The sequence below is a fragment of the Macaca thibetana genome, chromosome 4, assembly GCF_024542745.1.
Source record: "Macaca thibetana thibetana isolate TM-01 chromosome 4, ASM2454274v1, whole genome shotgun sequence".
Lineage (NCBI taxonomy): Eukaryota > Metazoa > Chordata > Mammalia > Primates > Cercopithecidae > Macaca > Macaca thibetana.
The window spans coordinates 164,611,288-164,634,870 of NC_065581.1; the positions used below are offsets into that span (position 1 = coordinate 164,611,288).

Consider the following 23,583-nt stretch of genomic DNA (forward strand, 5'->3'; position numbering starts at 1 on the left):
CTCAGATCAGAAACATGACCTTTGACATGGCATTTGGACAAACCAGGGCGCTGCCATGCGTTGGCTTAGCTGAGGGACATGCTTTTCAACTTGCGTCTGTCTCCAAACACACCCTCAGAGTTAAGAAACACCGCCTCCCCCACCTCCTCAGACATACAGTGATGAACAGGGGTCTGCAAACAAAAGGCCAGACCACACCCAGATTTGGGAAAACTGCAGTGAATCGGCAACTTTAGGACACAGGGTGGGACACAGGCCCTTCCTGCCTCTCCCAGCCCAGGCTGTCCCTCTGTCCAAGGCTGCATCTCCCACCATTGGGGACCCCACTCTCAGAGGGTGAGGTCTTGTCCACAATAGGCCCCGTGTACACAGGGACTCTGGGCACTAAGGGCAAGCGCTGAGCCCTTGCTGCGTGTCCTGAGCTGAGTCACTGTGTAATCGGGGGTGTGCACCAGGACCAGTGAGTGAAGGGCCAAGGTGCAGACAGCTTTAGGAGCTGCACATCTCTTGGAAACGTGGCTGTGACCCTGGCTAACTACGACTGTCACCACTGACGAAAAGGAGGAGTCCTGATGATTCTTGGTTGGAATCTCAGGTCCCATCTGGGACTTTGCTGAGGGGTCCTAGTAACAACAATGTGGCAAAAATTCTGTTTGGTTGGCAGGTTCCTCCAAACCATGAACCCTCCACACACCTGTGAGCGCGTGCACACACACACACACACACGCACACAGTGCCCCTGTGGGTGCTGCAGCACGGGCCCTCTACCCTGACCAGGTGTCCTCCTCTCTGGTCCCGAGCACTCCCTATCCTGGGCCTCCCATCTCATTATCGCCCCCAACTGGCATCTCGGTGACTTGGGGCTGCTCTGCTGGGGCCTTCAGCTTTGTCCACAGCACTGTTGGCGAATATCCCTCTAAGGAACCTGCCTCTGTCTGGGTGACAGTTCCCCAGCCTCTCAGACCCTCGACTGGGGACAGTGCTGTAAAATGTATGCAGTGATCTACTAGCTAGTTTTCATCCAATGCACTGGACACAGTCCTTTCCACAGACACCAGCACAGGGCCCTGCCAGGTGGCATTGGGGGCTGGGTCCAATGGTGCCATGTGCCCTGGCACAGATGCACTGGGGTGTGGGTGGCACGGGCTCCACTGCAGGGCGAGTCTACACTCTCCAGCCATGCAGGCTGCAATTCAGTCTAGACTCTGGCCCTTCCATGTCAGTACCAGCAATGTGGAGATTCTCAACAGGGGGACTTTGCCAATGTCAGGAGATGTTTGATCATCACGGGGTGGGGGTGGGGATGCTGCTAAACAGCCCCAATGCACGGAGCAGCTCCCAAAACAAGAATTAACCAGCCCAAAATGCGGACGGTGCAGAACCATGGCCAAGACACTGTCCTCCAGCCCCAGGCCGTGGTGTGGACGTTTCGTAACTGATTCAATGACTTCCTTATCGAGCGAGGCTTACTTCATCTTCAGGTCTTTGTTAAACAGGAAGATATTTGGTAAACACTGTTTATCTGTATCCCTTTTATGTGGGTATGGCTATTTCTGTTGGAGAGATTTCTGGCAGTAACACTTCCGGGCAAAAGGGTGCATACGTTTTAACATTTTGATGGTTTTACCAAGGTGCTGAAATGTTGCAGGGATTTACTCTCTTGACACACACCCATGTGCCCTGGGCTTTCTGGATTGGCCTGCAGTGACCGGCAGACAGCGATGACACACCCATGTGCCCTGGGCTTTCTCGACTGGCCCGCAGTGACTGGCAGACAGTGATGGCAGAACACCCTGTGACATCACTGCGCCACGGGGAACTCACCGTGTCACCTGCTCTCACGTCACCCGTGCCACGGGGAGCTCACCATGTCACCCGCTCTCATGGCTCCCACGCCACAGGGAGCTCACCATGTCACCTGCTCTCATGTCACCCACGCCACGGGGAGCTCACCATGTCACCTGCTCTCCTGGTAGCCACGCTTGGCACGCAGAGGTGCTCAGTGACAAGGAGGAATTGCTTTACTGCGTTGTGTGGAAGAATGGAAATAGGCCAAGTGGACAAAGGCATCGACGGTGGGTGATCACTGAAAGGTCTGTAAAGTGGGATTTAAAATATCTGCTTACATGGAGGAGAACTGCCTCGTAAAGACAACTATGGGACATCCTTACATAAAGTAAAGAATTCCTATGAAGACGAATCCGCAGGAAGGAAGAGTGGTTTACGTGATAAAAATCTGGATTAGAAGTTGGATGTAAATGTGTTTAATTAGGTGAATACAACTATGACAATTCATTACAAGATGAATTTCATGGGAATTACTACTCAGTACTTTAAATACCTAGATGTTGATTTTTAAAAATCACCTTAACTCCTTTTTTCTAAGATCACAAAGTTACACATCAATTACCTCATATTGTGAAAATATTACTGTGGAGTAGGAAGGTACTTTTGACTAGCTTCACTTTTAATCACTGAAGGATTGCAAATTAGTGCAAAAGTTCCCTGCAATGGAAGCTGATGTGGGGAAGAAGCTAAATGGGTCCATCCTTCTTTGGGGTTGGGGCACGCAGAGAGGAAAATCTAGTATTTTTTCCGAAATGAAATATTTCCTGATTTAACTTCTGCCTTCCCCTCTGATATGCCTTCTATCTGTGAGGTTAGAGTTAAAAAACAAAAACAAAAACAGAACACAATGTGTTCCTTTTGTTTTCTTGTGTAATAAAATAACCCAAAACACCCTGCTCCGACTGCCGTCTGAACCGGAAACACCAGCTCCTGCTGCCGTCTGAACCGGAAACACCCTGCTCCTGCTGCTGTCTGAACCGGAAACACCCTGCTCCTGCTGCTGTCTGAACCGGAAACACCCTGCTCCTGCTGCTGTCTGAACCGGAAACACCCTGCTCCGGCTGCTGTTTGACTCTGAGACAACACGGCCACGCCCACTCGCTAAGACCTGCCCAGCCCACGGAGTAACCCTCAATACACTGTCACATACACAAAAAGAAAATCAATCAGTAGTTAATATTAAAGTAGATCCTGATTTTAACAGATGTGGAGGTTTCTTAATTTAGGGAAAATTAAATTAGAAGCAGCTTTTCAACGGTTCTGTCCTTAGCTGATAGACTTTCAAAACTCAGGGAAGTCAGATTGGTAGAACACTACCATTTTAGGTAAAACCAGTGGCTTTTAGAAAACAGCTTATGGTATTTTGGCAGCAACTATGTGTTTTAGAAGCTGTGAAGGGGCCTCTTTTCCTGGAGCTCAGATGGCACTGGTACTATTTCAACCTCTAGATGAGGTCTGTTTTCAGTGACCTCAGTCGGCATTAGGCCAGAGCAGGTGGGTAGCCCTCCACGTCTCCACTGTGGCTTGGGGGGCAGCACCCTGCATGTTCCCATGGTGGGGTGTCCCGTGGTGGGGTGTCCCGGGGACTCTTACCCAGCCGGTTGCAGGGGTTCCGTTTGAAGAGAGCTCGCAGCAAACTCTGTGCCTCCCCACTGAGGAACTGCGGCATCCCCAGCTTGGCTCTGAAAAACAGAATCCTATTTTAGGATCTATTTTAGGAGAACAAGGACAAGCTATAAAGAGGGCCCCAGTCAGCATTCAGAGACCTCAGTCACAGTCCCCCAGAGCAGCCATGCTCTAACACGTGGGTCTTAGGACCCTTTTATGCTTTAAAAGTTACTGAGGACACCAAAGAGCTTTTGTTTATGTGGAATACAGCTGTGATATTTACCACAGTAGAAAGTAAAGTGAGAAATCTGTATAATTTATATTTAATTCATTTAAATAAATATTTTTATTAATAAACATATTTAATAAAATCATTAAAAAACAGTAACACTCTCATTAACATAAATAGCATTGTTAATGGAAATTATCTATGTTTTCCCAAACAAACATATAAAAAGCCTTTTGTGGCGTTGTTCTGTATTTTGGTGGGTCTCTTCCTGGCTCACAGGAGACAGCTGGACCCTCTTGTCTGCCCTGTGCTCAGTCTGTTGCGATGCTACGAAGAAAATCTGCGAGAGGAGGACCTGCAAGCCCCAGGAGGGTCTCAGGGCCACCAGGGTCTTCAGAGCACACTGAGAACTCCGGGCACAGAGCCTGGTGCTCCCCTCCAGAAATTCTCCATCCCTCCCAAGTGGAATGCCCTGAGGCCACACCACACCCGTGACTTGCTGTCAGGGATTATTCCAGTTTTAGAAAAAGTAAAGAACGTGTTCTCCCTTAAAATTCAAACAACGAGAATCACGCGAAGGTCCTGACTTGCAGCTCTTAGTGTCTGCTGCAATTCAAGGTCCCTTGATGGAGGAAAAGGCTGATTAAATAAAAAGACACTCCTTAGCTTTACAAAAGCATCCTCACGATGGAGCTTCCTTCACTCCCCTCTCTCTTTCCATCTACGTAAGGACAGAGCTTACAAAAGCTGAGCTGGTAGTGTTTTAGGTGACTCTCAATTTTATCAAAGTTATGTATCCATTTGCAAACAGAGTTGGCAAGAGTGGCTCATGAGGACAAACGGCTTTATGACTCCTCCAAGTGGCCTCACTTAGGAAGGAACTGATTAGGGGCTCCCAGCCTCTCTGTTTCCTGCCCTCCTTCCATCTGCTCTGGGACAGTGATGGTTGGCGGTGTCTGCTCACATTTAGGATTCTATGGCAAGGTGGCATGGGGATCAGGCTTCTTCCTACAGTCTGAGAGCAAAACCTTGGCTTAGTAAATGATTTTTCATGATAATTAAGCAGAAAATGGTTTGTAACCAGTCACAGGGTAAAATAATACTGAGTCCTGCCAAGGTCAACCAGGAGTGCTATAAGAATGCGGTCAGCAGGTGGGGAGGGAAAGGAGACCCCTGCTCTTGTGATCTCTCTGGACAAGGCCCTGTAGGCCTTGGGTCTTTTTCTGTCTACACTTTACTTCTGGGAGGTCACCAATCATCACACTTGAAAACCAGTCACTACACATTCTAAGTGACTTACTGATGGAAAACTATCTATGGTAGAAGAGTTCACCAGAACCACTCAGCAGGATGAGCCAAACCAGCAACTGCTCCCTTGACCCACTGTCACTAGAATGCCCAGCACCCTATCACCACTGCTACTGGTGGAAGAGCACTACCATTTTGTGTCAAACCGTGACTTTTAGACAACAGCTTACAATACTTCGGCACTGTAAGCCTGGCAAGGTAATTAGAACTTCACAGTTCCAGGTTCAGAGGCGGCAGCTCTTGATATCAGAAGGTGTTCACAGGTCTCTGGGGGGACTCCCACACTACTCACTTGAGGATGAGGGCCATGGTCTCCTTCCTATCCTTCCCCTGGAACGGCAGGGACCCCGTGAGCATCTCGAACTGCAGGGAAACACAGAGCACAGTGAGTTCATTCATCCAGACGGACCCGGCTTAATGGCGAAGCACCCTAGCGGGGCAGCCTGCTACCATGTCCATCTCCTCATTCAAAATCTCCATCAGTCAAGTGTAACCACTGGCCTATGGGTTTGTGGTACAACAGTGACTAAAATTGCCTCACAGAGCTTAACATTTGGTGGATGAGATGGGGGAATGACAGATGTGGTAGATAATCACACTCTGTGGCAGGCCAGCAGGCGCTGCGTACGGCAGAGAAAAGAGGCAGAGCGGGGTCCTGTGGTCAGGCAGTTTGGATGAACACATCTTACATGCGGTTTAGGACCCTGTCCTGCCCTGGCAGGTGTCGTGGAAGGGATGAGCTAGGAGGAGGAGCAGGAGAACAGCTAGCTCTTGTTGAACACCCATGCATGCCAGGATGCAGGGGCCAGAGTGCTTCCAGCACGAGATAGACCTGACCATGGCCATTAGCCTCTGATGAGGATAATATGGCACAGCAACCTCTCAGATACAACTGCCACACCCTACATCCTTATTTTGTTATTACTGGACATCTGCCAGGACGGAGCTTGAGATAAGGAGGGGACCGAGCGCAGCCTTTTCTGAGCATGAGTTTCTTTCTTGCACCAACTCCCCTAGGCACATGCAGCGGTGATTACATCCACTCTGGAAGCAGTGACCCGGAATGGTCTCATCAGAGAAAGGTGCACAGCTGACCGCTTCTCACAAAAGAAACTAGGGTGGCAGCAGCAACCAATCTTTTCATAAAAATAAGATCCTGAATCTAAGTGAAATGTGCCCAAGGATCAATCCTACTCCATGTCTTTCAAGTCAGTTTAAATTATGGGGAAGCAGGTGTTCACGTGGTCTTATTGAATTCTCTCTCATCTTTATTTTTTACTGCATGTATCTCTGCCCTTTTAGAATTCATCCTCCAGCATTCATCCTTTGCAGTTTGAAAATCTTGGGAGATACACAAAGTAGAAAGACCAAAAAAAAAAAAAAAAAAAAAAAAAATCACGCAGAATCCCATTACCCAAAGATATCCAAAATTAACATTTGTTAGTTCCTCCTAGTAATTTTTTCTAGCTGTTTTTTATTTTGTTTTAAAAACACAGATAAGGTTTTGTATACTAACTTTTCACAGAATAATATAAAACTTTCAATGGTTATGATGAAATCTTTGTAATATCACTTAACAAACATGTGGATATGCCAAAATGTAATAGTGAGTGTATCTATTGCTGTACACTTAGGACATTTCCAATTTTCTGCTATTATAAGTACTACTGAAATGTGCACAGATGATTTCCTAAGGTTTGGATTTATTCTTATGATAGGCTGCTAGAAGTGAAATTATAATCTTAAAGAAATGAATGCATTTAAGGCTTTTAATATTACTAGTCTGCTTTATGAAAACAACATTTTAAAAGAAATGGAAGCTTTTCCGCCAGCTCTGACGTTTGAAGCCTGTTCTGTCACATTAAAATGTGCTGTCCATCCTGTGCACAGAGTAAGTGAGGGAACTCAGAGCAGACAGGCTGCAGGCAATCAATAAATACAAAAGTAATAAAAAGCAGGCGGAAGGGGGTCCAGATGAGAATTGAAAAAGAGACAAGTGTAATTAAATTGGAAAGGCCAGAATGCTCTGACTGGCAGATGAGCTGTTCGTCTGGTAAAACAGGATGAAAGTTTATAAGCTGATCACACACACTGAAATATCTCTCAGAATAGAATTGTATTAGCAAAGGGAACTCCTTTCCTATTCTGCTCTTTCTCTGTTTTGAGTCTATTAATAGCACTATGAAATCCCATTTCCAAGGACAAGACTTCTGGCTCTGTGAAATAAGAAAGCTGTCATCCCGTACACACCGTTTAATCCTTGTTACACAAATGGTACCTATCTGGATGCCTGGATATCATTTATTTTTTGTTGATGGACTGGTATCTTGCATACATTTGTTTGGTGATATTTTTTCCTTTTTTTTTTTTTTTTGAGATGGAGTCTTGCACCGTCACCCAGGCTGGAGTGCAAGGGCACGATCTCGGCTCACTGCAACCTCCGCCTGCTGGGTTCAAGCGATTCTCCTGTCTCCGCCTCCCAAGTAGCTGGGACTACAGGCATGCATCACCATGCCTGGCTAATTTTTGTATTTTTTTTTTTAGTAGAGACAGGGTTTCGCCATGTTGGCCAGGCTGGTCTTGAACTCCTGACCTCAAGTGATTCATCCGCCTTGGCCTCCCAAAGTGCTGGGATTACAGGTGTGAGCCACCGCGCCTGGTCTGGTGATTTCTTTTTAGCTTTTGAAGATGATTCCCTTGTGATCAGGGTCCACTGCTTTGTGTTTCTCTCTCCTCCTCCCCTTCGTCCTCCATCCACATGGTAGGAGGTCCCCAACCATCTATTCAGCCAGAGAACACCCAGCACAGCACCCATGGATATTCATTAACTGCTTCTTGGTGATGAAGGTGCTGCTGATGGTGGGGTGATACTGAGGGTGAGGTGTGGACTCTGCAGCCTCCACCAGCCATGGGGTTCTGCTGCCTTTCCCATCCCCTTATCCACCCCTTTCTGTGGAGAAGGGAGATAATTTCAGTATGGTCGTCTGAATCGAGCTGCCCGGGAACTTTTCAGTACTGAAGCATTACTGACTCAGGCTGCTGATGACTTTCTCGCGACGTTATTTACAGTGAGACTTTTGCCGTGTTGTTGAGCAGCACTGAGGCTGGCCAAGGCTTCCGGGGTGAACTGAGAAAAGCTGAGGTTCATCCTGGGGTCCCACAGTCAAGTACACGCACCGGGGGAGGGAGGACCCTCCAAGGGATTCTTTCCCAGTCGACACCGAGACCAGGCTGTAGACAGGCACAGAGGGGCTCAAGGAGATGCAGCCACAGCTCCACAGGGTGCAGGCCCCATGCTTCTGGGAAGGTAACTGGACAGACATAACACAGTGCTTCTCAACTGGGATCACCGTTGTGTGCCAGGGGACATTTCCTAACGACTAGAGACATTTCTGGCTGTCATGCCCGGGGGTTCTGGTGCTACAGGCATCCAGTGAGGGAGGCAGGGATGCTGCTAAACATCCTATGACACACAGGGCGTCCCACAACAAGTAAGTGTCCAGTCCTAACCTCAACAGTGCTGGCTGAGAAGCCCTGTCTAAAGGGACAGCTAAGGAACCTGGAAAGAGTGGCGGCCCCGGCACAGGCAGGATGCGCCTCATGGAGGCCAGTGGTACTGGGGGCAGGGGAAGGAGGAGACTCTGGGAAGCATGGAGCCCCTACAGTCAAGACGTTTGCCTGTGTGACACAAGACCCTTGGTGACAGGAGCCTCGATTTCAAGTTTACTTGGCTGATCACCGTTCTTAAAAGGGCACCACAAGCAGGCTAACATTTTCATCTGAAAACGGGTGAGGACAAGCCCTGTCCTGAGACGGATGACTTGAAGTGGCAGAGGGCCTGGCTTTGCAGGTATGGAGGGGCTGGGTCTCGGACAGCTGTGTTGATCCATGCCCGTGTGTGGAGGTCCCTGCGTGCACAGACACACGCCCTCTAATCCAGCTGCTCTCGCTCCATGTGCTGCATCCAACTCTGAGTGCCAAGAATCTCAGTCTCAAAACAGCCTTGGAAGGTGCCGTTCCTCACAACCATCTACAGATGAATGGTCCAGCTGCAAGCAGCAGAGCCTGAGCTCAGAACCATCCGTGTTTGCTATGGTGGCATAAGGACACATCATACAGCACCTGAGGCGGGATGTCCAGAACATTCCGTGTCTGTGGTTAAGAAACGGGAGAAGGATAAAGTGGTCTCATGAAACCAGAGTGCTCAAGAGATGCTTTAGATGTTTACAAAACACAACCCAAATATCCTTCTAGAAAGTGGCTCCAGTCTGGCATAGAGGAGTGCTGGAAATTCTACTAACATCACTATGCAGCTGGCCACCAGGTTTGCACGTTCTTCTCCAGGTACAAGCTCCTAATTTCAGACCCGGAATTTTATTCAGGGACACTGACTTCTCGCCCCTGGCACAGGCGTCCTTCCTTCCAGGTCTGTGGAGGGCACTTGTGGATGCTGCTCCTTGGGAAGAGATCCCAGCACACAACCATCTCCAGGGGATGGACGGCCGCCCACACATGAGGACCACTCCCTCAGCACACGGCCTCCAGGGTCTCAGCCTTCTTTTAAAACAAGGCCCCTCACACGCACAACGGCTCTGCACCGATCCCCTTACAAGGCTTGGGTAAGATACGACTTGAAAGGTCACCTGAGGCCCATCTCTTAGCTGCAAATGAGAATTCAGAAGTCACTTCTGATGCCGCCCACGGAAGTGTGGGAAGCGTGAGGCCCCTACAGTCAAGACCTTTGCCTGTGTGTGGCCCGTCACCACGTGGGCGGGCGGGACTAAATGAGAATGTGTTTCTGGGACAATATGTGATCTTCAGCCCGACACTTAGGCTCTTTGAGCTTTAGTTTTCATTTTTGTGCACAGAAAGAACACAGTCTTTCCTGCCGGATTGAAGATTGTCAGGTTGAGATCCAATGTGAAGATGGCCGGGCAGCCTTAGCTTGTGGTCACCACTGCAACAGCCAGCCCTGCCTCGGGCTCGAGAGGGACACAGCCGTTCTGGAGCTGGACCCCTTCCCCAGCTGTCACGAGACACTGAACGTGGGACGATCCCAGCAAACAAGTGAACAATTCAGTAAGAAATGTCCTGTGCCCAGGGAGGCACGCGGGAGGAGGATGCCTGGTGTGTTGACGTGCCAGGCAGTGCTGGGCCAGGCCTCCTTCAGAAGCTCTCAATGCCATCTTCTCCACGCTCTAGGGACGGGGAGGGCAGGGACTCCAGGACGGGTGAAGGCCGCCGGGTACTGGGTCTGGGTGTGAGTGCCTCTCTGCTTCCACCCTGGTGTCCTCACTCCCTCATGGGTCCCTTGGAGGCCTGGCCAGGTACAGGCACTTTTGTCTGTGCTGGGGCATCTTGGGTAAGGGTGACTGGTGTTTAAGAAACTCCATGTGCCAGGAGATACTCAGAGAGACAGACAATGACGATATAAGATGGTAGATGTTAGAGCAGTGGCAAGCCAGGAGTGCCGAGAAGACACCGAAGCCAGAGCCACCAGCCAGAGCCACCAACCCTGCCAGGGTCAGCAAAGGCCACTGGCGGTGGCGCTTCTCTCTTAGGGCTGATGGTGGGAGGGAACCCAGAAGGAGTTTGCTGGAGCAACACGAATGCAACGTGGTCTCATTTCCTCTTCTTCTGGCTCCTCCTTGTGTCTCCATCTTTGGATCATTCCTTTGATGTCTTTTCTGTTCTCCTATTTTTTTTTCTCTTTCAGCTTCTCCATTTGTTTTTTAAATTTGTAGCAATAAAGGCCAGAAAAGCTGGGTGTGGTGGCTCACTCCTATAATCCTAGCACTTCTGGAGGCCGAGGCTGGCAGATTGCCTGAGCTTGGGGGTTCGAGACCAGCCTGGGCAACACAATGAAACCCTGTCTCTACTAAAATACAAAAAAAAAATTAGCTGGGTGTGGCGGGTGTCTGTAGTCCCAGCTACTTAGGAGGCTGAGGCAGGAGAATTGCTTGAACCTAGGAGACGGAGGTTGCAGTGAGCCGAGATCGCACCACTGCACTCCAGCCTGGGCGACACAGCGAGACTCCGTCTCAAAAACAAACAAACAAAAAAAACACAAGAAAAAATTAAAGATATATTTTATATTATGAGAAAGGTTTATGATCTGTTGCCTTAATAGAAGAAACAGAAGAATATCAACTCCCGCCTCTGCCGACCCCCCAGAAACCTCACAAAACTAAGTCCGGTTGGTTTTGACTTATATGTGGTGTTTTGGCTGCGCTTTTCTCTGCTAAGGTACTCCTCTCCACTCCAGCCTGGCCTCTTGTTCTTTTAAATATCGGTTCGCCTGAGAGCCGGGTGGCAGCATTTTATGACCTTGTTCATTACACAAAGGCTGGCCTGAAGCACTGCTGTATGGGCTACTCGTGAGCCCAGAGTTACAGGATAGGACCCAGAGACAGGAGGATGCCAGGAGCCCTTTCAGGGAGCCTGGGTGTGCAGTGTGGCCCAGGGAGCCTGGGTGTGCAGTGTGGCCCTCTCTGGGGAAATTTGGGGTTCTCAGGAGGGGTATAAGAACTGGAAGCCACAGACTATAAGCTTGGACCCATAGCCCAGCGCTGGCAAAGGCAATGTCAGACTTCCCTGCGCCAGCAAAACCTGCACCAGCGTGGGAGGCCTCCACAAGGCTATCCCCACTGCCCTCACCCACCACTCACCAGCCAGGGTCACACAGGAAACCGACATATGTGGAAGGGAGTGGAGCCACCTCCAAGACAGCAAAGCGAACCTGTCTCACTGACATATCTAAAGAAAAACTCTTTCAGTGGAAGGAAAGCTAGAGGTGCTCTCAGATGATGGTGGGGTAGACTTAGCTCGGTGGTCTCCACATGGAGATGAAAGCAGAGGTGCTCTCAGATGATGGTGGGGTAGACTTAGCTCGGTAGTCTCCACATGGAGATGAAAGCTAGAGGTGCTCTCAGATGATGGTGGGGTAGACTTAGCTCGGTGGTCTCCACATGGAGATGAAAGCTAGAGGTGCTCTCAGATGATGGTGGGGTAGACTTAGCTCGGCGGTCTCCACATGGAGATGAAAGCAGAGGTGCTCTCAGATGATGGTGGGGTAAGACTTAGCTCAGTGGTCTCCACATGGAGATGAAAGCAGAGGTAGTCTCAGAGGTGACCGTGTGGGACTTAGCTCAGTGTTCTCTGCATGGACAGGAAAGCAGAAGTGGTATCAGAGGTGACCATGGGGGACTTAGCTCGGTGGTCTCCACATGGAGAGGACCTGCCCCTTAGCTGGTGCCACTGAAGGTCTGAATAATAATAAAAAATAAATCCACAGCAGCATCCTCCTGGCTGAGCTCGTGGGCCCCTCGCTTTGCTGCAGGCATTCTCTCAAGCGTCATGCCTGTGCTCACGTGTTGAACTGCATGACTGTCTCTGTTGTGACTCGCTGTACCAGGCAGGAATGACCAGGGAGGGAAGGGGCTTCCACAGGCAGGAGCAGCCACGAATGTGATGTGGGCATCTGACTGCGAACTGGCTTTCTGGGTTAGGCTGTGGACACCCATCTCCGGAGCTCGTCTAATGTATGTCTGCCCCTCAGGGAGAGGTGAGCAGCCCGTGCGGGCACGTGGGACACAGCCAGGGTCTGTGAGCTCCTGGGGCCGAGGCCAGAGCCTAGAGAGTGGTGCAGTGAAGTGACCCAAGTGGCAAAGGACCAGTGAGGCCTTGGGTACCAGCTGGGGGTTCCCCAGGAGATACCGCAGGACTCAGCACTGGGGTTCCCTAGCAAGGGGATGAGGGGTGGGGTGTGGTGGGAGGAGAGGCGGCCTGAACTCTGAAGGGAACTGGGATTGGCAGGCACGTGGTTCCGCCACACGCCAGCGGAGCAACCTTCATCCCATTTCCTAAAGTGCTTACGGCCTCAGTTTCCTCCTGCGTGTGATGCACAGGCTGGAGTGCGGGATACCCCTGAAATGCCACAACCCCACTGTCATCCAGGTCAGATTCCAGAGCACTCACTGCACGCCTGCTCCACCCTGAGGTCATGAGCCCCCTGCCCAGCTGGGAGGGTGGGATTGGCAGAGGGAGGGAGGGTCCTCTGAGGATTGGAAAAGGAGCCCACACTGTTCCTACGGTGCAGAAGGCCCCGTCCAAGCCGGGTTCGGTTATGCACTCTGTCTGTTCACACGTGACAGAGACAATTCACTTTTCCAGACGCCAATGCAAAAATGCCTGACTCCATGTACGTCTGTTTGTAACTAAGTGCAAGGATTCTGTGTTTAAATAAGAAAAATATTTTAATACGAAAATCATGGCGTCTCTTGTAATCATCACGCTAAGCCCCAAGAGCACCAAGCATAAAGAGGGTTCAACTCCTCACACGTCTGCGTTCTCGTTTGCATCCCAGCCCCGCTTTCTGAGGTGGGGACGCGGGATGGGGAGAAGGCTGCCGGGAAATGCCTGGCCTGGACACTTGCCTTGTGTCCCAAGCCCTCAGGCACTGCCTTCTTCCGCATTCCGGGACCTCTGAACCAACCTGGGGACAGGGGTCCACGTGGGGAACAGCCACCATAGCACGGAAGAGGGTCGGGGCAGGCTCACCATGAGCACGCCGAAAGACCACCAGTCGGCGCTCTGCGTGTGCCCTCGCCGGTTCACCACCTCGGGGGCCATGTACTCGATTGTCCCGCAGAAGGAGTACGCTCTCTTGTCGTGGTCAATGGCCTCCTTACTCAGGCCGAAATCTACATGCAAACAAAGCACACACACTGCCTCGGTCTCTGGGTGTGTTCGGGGGTACCCACACAGGTGGGCATCAGTGTCCTTCTGTGGGCTCTGCCCCCTTTCCAGGTGGGTGTGGCAGAGCCCTGCTCAGCGAAAGCAGGACCACGTGAGCTTGCCTTCGGGCAATAGGGAACTGATACAAATGGGGTGTCCTGAGATTAGAGGAGCTGTTTCCAGTTTGACTGAACTTGCCGGTGGCTTAGATAGAAACAGGGAGGGCACTCACATGGCCACCACCACAGTCCAGGGAGTGAGGAGGAGGCAGGGACAGCATCAGTGAGGACAGCAGTGCAGGCCGCACTCCAGCGACACTCCACATGTCTGCTCTCAGGTTGGCACTGGGCATCAGCAAGGCCCACATTGCAGGCCGCACTCCAGCGAGACACCAGATGTCTGCCCTAAGGTCAGCACTGGACACTGGGGCTCCTGAACTAAACACCCAGCAATGCTAATGAGCCCAGCAAACAGAGCTTGGTGGGGGAGAGGGAAAAGAAGGGGCCACCGGGGAAGCTGCATGGTTCTGGACGTTACGAAGATGTACAATGCCATAACCAGTCTGTAGCTATAGAAAATTCTGCCAAATCAGAGACAAGCATCTGGCAAAGGGAAGGGTGGTCTAAATAAGAGGGCTTGGGCTTTGAGGTGGTCCCCAGTTACCAGGGCTGAGATGAAGCCACGGAGGCAGCCTGCCGTCTTTTACAAACCTGTGATCTTAATATGTCCCTCTTCATCCAGGAGGATGCTAAAAGAAAAGGAAAGAAAACAGATGATTTAGAAAGAGACCCAGCCTGCTGACGGGCACGCGGAGCTCAGAGGGGAGCTGCGGGGCAGCTGCGGGCGGATGTCTTCAGGGAGCCCTGATGAAGCTGGCCCAGGAGGTCCCCATGGCTTGTGCAGTGGGCTTTCCCATCGTGCCTCCCTTCTCCACAGCTCCCAGCTCAACAACGCATTTGGTGCCACACCTCCTGGACAAAGGGATGTGTGTTCTTGCAGCTGGCGGACTGCTGGCTTTAGACCTTCGTGGGTCCCCAGGGAAGGTCTGGGAGCCCTCCAGACTGCTGTGCACGAAGCACAGGTGGAGAGTGTCCTGGGACCGCCCTGGCCTGTGGAGACCCAGAGCCTCGCAGAAGGAATATTTCTGCACTCGGGATGCCTTTGATGTCCAAAGACCCCCTTCTTCTCCCATGTATCCTCCCCTGATCCCAGCCCTGGCTCTTGAGACCTATCCCAGGTGAAGCCTGCACAAGCAGGGGCCATGGCACCAAGGAGCTTCAGGCTTCAGCAGGTACATCTTGGGATGAGACCTGCTCCCCGCTTGGCACCCCTGCGGGCCAGTGGGTCCCTGTCTTGTTCCCTGCCAAGCCCTTGTCACGCCACGTGCCTGATATGAGAGTTGCCTTTGCTCCTCCCAGGTATCCTGCCGTGGGGTGGACCCCGCATAGAGAATAGAGGCAGGGTCCGTAGAGGGCTGGGTGCAGGCGTAAATCCCTTCTTCCCTGAACGTGAGGCTGGAGTCTGGGCTGTGATACCTTGACACCCCTGTGGCCCCAAACTTTCCCTATTTATGTATTTATTTGGCTGTAATTAAATCCTGTTCTTCCAGATGCTGGGAGGTACCAGCCTCGCCCTAAAGGGACCAGGAAGTGGGCTGGAAACAGGCAAGGCTTGGAGGATTAATCTGTGACACCTTTATAGAAACCTGTGAAAGGAAGGAGAGCCTGACTCGCTACAGCACAGCGGAGCCCGGAAGACATCATGCTCGACGAAATAAGCCCATCCCGAAACATCAGGTGTTATATGATTTTACAAATATAAAATGTATGGACCCTAGAGGAGTCGGAGTCACAGAGATGGAAAGTAGATGGTGGGTGCCGGGGGATGGGGAGCTACTGTGCATACTGTGCAGGGGGCCAGAGCTTCAGTTCTGCAAGATGAAACAGTTCTGGAGATGGACAGCGGGGATGGTGGTCCAGCAATGGGAATGTGCTTAATGCCACTGAACTGGGCACTTAAACGTGGTTAAAACTGTAAAAGTCTTGTGTATTTTTCTACAATTAAAAAAAATCTGCCATGGAGTTAAAAAAACAAAACCTACTATTTTCTGGAAATGGGAAGGAAAAGTTACAGCATATCATTAAGATAACAATTTATAATGAACAAGGCAAATGTTTTCATATTTGCCTTTTGGGCATATTCAATCTTTGCCCAGAATTAAGCACCTTTCAAGATTAATTTTCTAATAATTCTAATTGAACAACACAACCTTTTCCTTCAAGTCTGCAATTAAATAAGGCTAGTTTTAGCTATAGGATCATGCTGACCTTCAGGAGTAACGAGAACCGGCACTCCGGGCCTGAGTAGATGCACGGGGTGTGCGTCTAACACACAGGCATCAACAGCCAGGGCCACGGGAGGAGGAGCAGTGGCAACATCCACACAGACTCACAACACAGACTCACAACACAGACTCACAACACAGACTCACAATACAGGACTCCAACTTAGAGGGTAATTAACACGAGGTTAACTTCTGGGATGACCTTTGCAAGGACCCAAGGTGACAGGCCAGGCTCTGCAATCACCCCCCAATTAGGGAGGGGTGAAAGGGGAGGCCCAGGGCTCGGCACCACGGGGTTCTTCTAGGTCAGACCCACTTTGAAATGGAAATCTGGCCTTGTGCTGTAGCTCTTGGGGGGAGACAGCAGCTGCTAGGAGGCTACTCTCTTCATGGGATTACTCCAGATAAAGTCTTTTATGATTCTACGTTGAGCATCCCTTATCTGAAATGTCTGAGACCAGTGTTTAGGATTTGGGGATTTTGGAATATTTACTTATATATAATGAGATATGTTGGAGATGGGCCACAAGTCTGAGCACAAAATTCATTTATGTTTCATATATGCCTTCTACACATCACCTGGAGCTAATTTACAGAATATTTTAAATAATTTTGTGTATGAAATCACGTTTGTGTTAAGTGCTTATGTGTGGAATTTTCCACTGGGGGGTGTCACATTGGGGCTCAAAAAGTTTTGGATTTTGGAGCATTTCAAATTTTGGACTTTCAGATGAGGGATGCTCCAGCTGTATTTACACACGTATTCAACTCACATGTGCAGCTGTGGCTTTCCACGGACTGGTGGTGAAGTCAGATCATCAAGCACATGGGCAAATGCATTTTACATCCTGTGGTGGATATGGGATGTGACCTGGTTTCTGGGTAAACCCAGCTGTTTCCCATAAATGACAGCTGCATCTGACAACACCAGCTTCAGAGCAGGGCTTGTCTTTTCTCAGTACCACGCAGGTGACAGGGCAGGCATGTGGAGTAGCAGCTGAGACCTGTTTGCAGACCCCAGGGCCCCCTTGGTCTTAGCTCACAGGCTCGGGGCTGCCTGGTGGTACCCAAGGCTGGTCAGTCTCACCAGGCCACCAGGTGATGCCTCATCTAGGGGCGGCTGTGGGCCCTGGTCTGGGTGGGTGGCATTAATCAGCCCCTCAGGGCAGTGAAGAGTGAGTGAGATAATCAGCTACTTCACCTCAGGGATACTGCTGAGGTCAACTCAACCTAAAATACCATCCTCCAAATCTCGTCTTTCCTAAGTGGATCACTCCTAGTTATGTGTCGGGTCTACAAAGAAAATGTAAAAACAACAACAACACAAGGAAAATGGGAACACTATTATTTTGGAGGGACTTTATTGTTCAAAAATTTAGAACAGATTAGCAAAATATCCTAGAAATCATAGCCTCATGGGTCACCATTGCCAAGGATACACAAATCTCAGTGGACTCTGGGCCTGGGAATTCTGGGGCCATTGTCTTTTAGATACGTTCTTGGGCGAGCTGATCTGACTGGGTACCTAGAGGTGGGGTCGACGCGTAACTGAGTAGAGGTTCATTGACCACATTCGGGGGGCTTCCTGAAGTAGATGAAAGGGCTTCCTGAATCTGGAGGACGGCGGGGAAGAGATGACAGAGGAGGAGAAACTGCCCTGGAGGTAGCCATGTTTGAGATGGTCCCCAGTGGCCAGATGAGCCTCACCCAGGAGAGAGGGCGGGAATGTGGGTCAGGGTGGTGGGCGTGCCCTTCTCCAGCTCTGGCTTCCTGTACATCACAGACACACACCTGAGCCTGGCCTCCCTCAGGCCTTATGAGCGTCAGGTGGGAACGGGCCTGGGCGTTTCCTATGCAAATCAGCAAGGCCACACCTCCACCCGATGGCTGAGCCAGTCCTGCCGGCACACGAGTCTACCCAGTCTGCTCTCTGATACGTCCTCATTTAGGAAATAAATATCTAGCAGCGGCTACCAACACGGGCCAGCAAAAAACATGGAGCTGATGGGCGTGGGGAAGTCAGCCCTGGTTTTTTCTCACTTACTTCTCAGGCTTCAGATCTCTGTAGATGATCCCCAGGCCGTGGAGATGGTCTAAAGCCAAGGCCAGTTCAGCCAGGTAGAACTTGACATCCTCCTCTGTGAACATGACCTAGTAAGAAAAAAACAAACAAAAACATTTAACTTGTTTTATGGCTGGTGTGTTTTAAAGAACGCTGCCAGAGAGACGGAGAGTCCACACTGGGGTCGGTTTGCTCTGTGGAACGCTGTGGCCCCCCACAGTGGTTTTCTGACTCTTCTCATAGAAAAGTAAGTTCCCTCTGCAGTTCTAAGATCAGTGGATGGAGACCAGGGCTTCCTGCAAAGGTGACTCATGCCGCCTTGAGAGTGGGGTGCTGAGATTCAGCCTCTCTCTGTGTCCTCTCGCCCCTGCAAGTCATTTGGCTCTGGAGCAGGTTTCTGGGTTTACGTTCCAATATGAGCGCTAATGATGTGAATTCATAACAAGCTTAACACAAGTAAGACTCTGTGAGGGCTTGACGCAGTGACTGAAAATGGGTCTTGAATATCATTCTTTCCCCATGGATTATCTATCTCCACTTGGGCTGATGCAAACTATGTAACCCCCCAGCCTATGTAACCTGCTGTCAACCCAAAGTGGAATTAGTTCTACCAAAGACCACCCACAGGTGGTGCAGAGTCGGCTATGGGTGCCCCAAGCCGAGGGGGCGGGACGGGGAGGGGTCTGGGTGTTGGGGTGGGCGGCCACATTCCAGGATCCCATGTGGCAGGGACAGCTCAGGGCTTGGAGGTGACCAGGCAGGGATGGCCTAAGTGTCCATGTGCTGGGGGCTCACTCAGGCCAGCCGAAATATGCATGAGGCCTCGGAGCCCAACAGACCCCAAAGCCATCGTCCCACAATGACTCATCCCCACCCTCGACTTGTTAGAATCAGCACATAGTTTTTGTAGACCCCCTTACAAGGAAGCCAAATCATGCCCACAAGCCATTTTCTATATTCGTCAGGAGAAATCAACATTATGGAGACTACAAGTCCGCATGATTACTGAATTATCAGCACACAGCCAGAAGGCTGCCCAGCAAGCACAAAACTAGGAGAAGGGTGGCCAGGGTGCCTGAACGGTGAGTGGCGTCAGGCTGATGGCTGGGCACACACTTCACACAGGGGGTTCCTCCACGGGGCTGGACATGCAGGCTCCACGTCCCAACAGTGGCCAGTGGGTGCCAGCCACCCGCCAGTCCCCTGAGTCCCTGTCCTCCTTTCCACGCTTGGCCAGCGCCTTTCCCGGATGTATGTTCCAGCCACCCGCCAGCCCCCCAAGTCCCTGTCCTCCGTTCCACGCTTGGCCAGCGCCTTTCCCGGATGGATGTTTCTTTTCTAGGTTGGTTCATGTGCTCAGTGGACTGGCTGACAGCACATTCTGCTGGTGGCCTGGTTCTTTCCTCTGACTTGGCATATCCACATGTGGCCCACCATGGGTTGTGTGTACAATCTAGAGCTCAGAGGCAAACCTGTCTTTCCACTCCCCCAGCTCTTAGTGTAACCCCCAAGGACAAAAGCAGGACATTTCTCCATAGAGAGGAAACACCTCATGGTGTGAGTCCTGCAGGTTCGCTGGCACAGTGACTGTCCCCGTAAGATGCTGGGCCCTGTACTTGCTGAATGAGGACCCAAGGAAAAGACATTCCGCAGGTTCCCACCGACTCCACGAATCTGTGGTGCCCGCCCTGGACAACTTTCCTCCTACTCTGAAATAAAGGCCCTCAGGGGAGACACATTCCCACGTGAGAGTTGCTGGGCTTTTCGCTGATTACTGTTGTCTTTTTGGTCAGGGCGCCCAACCACAGGCGTGTCATAGTAGTTGCTGGACAAAACCAGACCCCAAATGGACTGACTCCCTGTGGATGAGAGGGGAGCGGACAAACCAACAGATGATACCACACGAGGAATGGGCAGACGCCAGGCTCCAGCATCTTTGGAAATGGGCACACAGCAGGTGGCACAGGAAGGGGCCAAAGGGCTTTGTGTAGAGATTGGATCAGGTTCTCCCGGCCTAGTGTTTTTCCTCCATGCACGGAGTCCCACAGATACGTGCACCACTGCCCGAGGGACTGATAGACGCAGAGGGACAGGGCATCCATGGTCTCTGGGACCCTCTGGGCCCGCCTCACGAGCAGCTCTGCCTTGGTTTACTGTTCTTTTGGGGCTTTGTGCAAGACAGAGGGGTCTCCTGCTGAAAAGGGGAAGGTGGGGAAAAGGGAGTGGGGGGCGTGAAGGCCACTGTTGCTGTGAAAGCACCTTGGCCACTCCTCCTTTGTATAAGAGACGAACAAGCAGGATCGTCAGAATGGAAAGCCTGGCACTGGCACTGCCATGGGCGGAATATGCCTTTTGCCATACCATGAAGTGGGGTGCTTTTCATGTCAATCAGGGCCACGGGGCTCTTGGGATGCGGTGAAGTTGCATCCTGGAGAGTTCCCACCTAAGGCACTGGAGGTCAAGGAGAAGCCCTGGGGCGTGCAGTAAACAGCGCCAATGTGCGGCGGCTTAGCAATACCTCCCTCTTCCCAGGACGGAAAGTCAGACCCTGTGAGTCTTTCCCAGCCGCTCCTATCCACTGACCTGCGCCTTCCATCTGCTCTAGCCGAGAGGTCAACAGTGTGACTTATGGTACTGGAGCTGCAGGGGCACTGCTGGTGTCACCTGAGACGATTGCTAGGGCCACTTGTGCAGCTTCCTTAGAACCAGCCAGCAATGCACACAGCACACTAAACACACACACACATACCCCCGACATCACACATAGCACACACCATACATACCACATACAGCATACACACACACCAACACACATACACACACCCTACACATGCACACAGCATGCCCAACACACACACACCCCCATCACACATAGCACACACCATACATACCACACACAGCATACACACACACCAACACACATACACACACCCTACACATGCGCACAGCATGCCCAACACACACATACCCCCATCACACATAGCACACACCACATATACTACACACAGCTCACACACACACCAACACACATACACACATACACACACCCTACACATGCACACAGCATGCCCAACACACACACACCCCCCACATCACACATAGCACACACCACACACACCACATACAGCTCATACACACAGTTCATACATACACACACCCTACACAGGCACACAGGATGTCAAACACACACACACGCCCCATCACACAAAGCACATACCACATATAGCACACACACACCCACACACAAACCCCACACATACACACACCCTACATACGCACACATGCACACAGCATACCACACACCCCACACATAGCATACCACACACACCAACCCCACACATGTACACAGCATGCCACACACCCCACACATACACATAGTACACACACCACACATCACATACACCACAAATCACACACCTGACGTATACACACAACACACATCACACACATACCACACACTTATCCCACATGACACATGCACAACCCACACATGCACACACCCTCACATTCCCACACACCATGCACACACAACCCCACACACCATGCACACACCCCCACACACACCACACACATGCAAACACACACACCGCACACATGCACACACGCTCACATACCCCCCTGCAAACCCCACACATGCACACGCAGTCTCACCCACACACCCCCACACCACACATGCACACACACATGTACACCCCTCCCACACACGCACTCTTGCACACACTCACACATGCACCACACACACACACACATGCACTCTCGTACACACACATGCACCCCACACACACACGCACTCTCATACACACTCACACATGCACCCCACACACACACGCACTCTCGTACGCACTCACACATCCACCCCACACACACACGCACTCTTGCACGTGCTCATCTCCTCTCAGTGCTCTCCACCCCTCCTTCCCTCTAGTCCTAGACGGAAGCTCCTGCCCGCCCTCCTGTGTAATGTGGCGGCTGCTCACCTCTTTGGAGAGCCGGGTGAAGAGGTCCCCTCCCCGCAGGAAGTCCAGGATCAGGTAGAGCTTTCCTTCTGTCTGAAAGGCTGTGGGGGAGAGAGACCCGCATTTTGGCAGCTTGTCGAACGTCCTGTGGCTCTGGCTTCTCCCTGCTCAAGGTGCCGCTTACTCCGGGAGGCTGAGCCACTTGAGAAATGGCAGGACCCCGCATCCAGCAGAGGGGGTCTGACACTGTGAGGGCTGCCCCTCTCTCACTGTTTTAGGGGGTCTTGAGATTTTTTTCATCTTTCTTTTTTCTCCCCTCCTTCCCTTTTTCAATTGCAAAGGAATTGAAAGATACACGGGGAGAAAGATGTGCATATTCAAGCTGTTGTCTTTGCTGGCTTTCGTCGTAATGCATTAGTGAGCAGCCTGAAGGTGGCTCTGCTTCGGAGGACGTGTCCTTTCTGCCCTATGGAAGTGCCTTCTTCCTACAGAACTCCACTCTGGTACCAGGGAACCCCCGCCTTCCTCTCTCGGCAGTTCTGGTGACGGGCCGGCCCAGTTATTTGTACATCAAGACAATGGGGCTCACGTCCGAGGTCTGGTCACTGTGAGCTGCAATTGCAGACTTTCTGTTTCAGGCCACAGGCAGGCTACACAGCTCCTGCCCACCCTCAGCAAGGACCTGCCTCTGTTGAGAGGGCGCATGAGCACGGGAGGGTCTAGAGAAGCCCGTCACCATCGCTGCTGTGACGATGGCTGCTGCGGCAGCACTGGTGAGGCACCGCGTGGTGTCTATTTTATCTACATAGGAGGTGTGGTTGGAAGGGATCCCAATATCCCTGCATACTAGAAAACGTTTTATTTTCTAAAAGTAAATGCGAAAAACATCATAAATGTGGGGGTTTTGGAAACATAGCCTCTAGCTAGAAAGCCCTCTGCCAGAACTGTGTAAACTGAGTGCGCATTAAATGCTTCATCCTGGGCTTGATAGGCAGGTGGAGAAGCTGGGTCACCACCGAGGTGATGTGGAGGTCTGTTTAAAGCTCTTTGTAGGACACTCAGTTCTTAAATTTCTTCAGAAAACACGCTAGCAAGTAACATAAATGACCTGTGGGATGGGACGTGACACCAGCCACTGGGCAGCAGTGGAGAGGACAGAGTTTTGGAAAGCCAGCCTCTGCGACCTCCTCTGCCAGGAGGCAGAGGTTTGCAACTGCACTGTCCATGGCCCAGAAGGAACAGCAGGGTATGCCCAGCTTCTGCAGGCCTCCTTCATCCTGTCCTCAGATTCACGCAAATCTCACTAACACCTCCCCGACACACCACCTTGTCCTTTGCAACCAAGAACAAACTACTGGTTTTATTGTTGTTCCCTTCTGTGCTTAGCTCATCTGGATTATTAGGTGGGAAAGTTTAATGCAGTAAGCCATGAGTCTGCAGCCACCATCTCATCCCATCTTTTTTTAATTTGAAGATTTCACTTACTGCTTCT

At 51.1% G+C, this 23,583-nt stretch overlaps 1 protein-coding gene across 7 annotated transcripts in view; it reads right to left on the reverse strand.

The window, feature by feature from the left end:
• Window positions 1–23,583, reverse strand: part of RPS6KA2 (ribosomal protein S6 kinase A2) — a 491,259-nt gene that overhangs the window by 70,407 nt on the left and 397,269 nt on the right. For all 7 annotated transcript variants that reach the window (XM_050789393.1, XM_050789392.1, XM_050789391.1 and 4 more), the window contains 6 exons: window positions 22,113–22,192; window positions 18,118–18,224; window positions 14,440–14,477; window positions 13,553–13,695; window positions 5,286–5,356; window positions 3,442–3,530 (listed from right to left, as the gene is read on the reverse strand). In XM_050789393.1, the coding sequence (XP_050645350.1) occupies window positions 3,442–3,530; window positions 5,286–5,356; window positions 13,553–13,695; window positions 14,440–14,477; window positions 18,118–18,224; window positions 22,113–22,192 (528 nt within the window). The remainder of the gene's footprint in view (window positions 1–3,441; window positions 3,531–5,285; window positions 5,357–13,552; window positions 13,696–14,439; window positions 14,478–18,117; window positions 18,225–22,112; window positions 22,193–23,583) is intronic.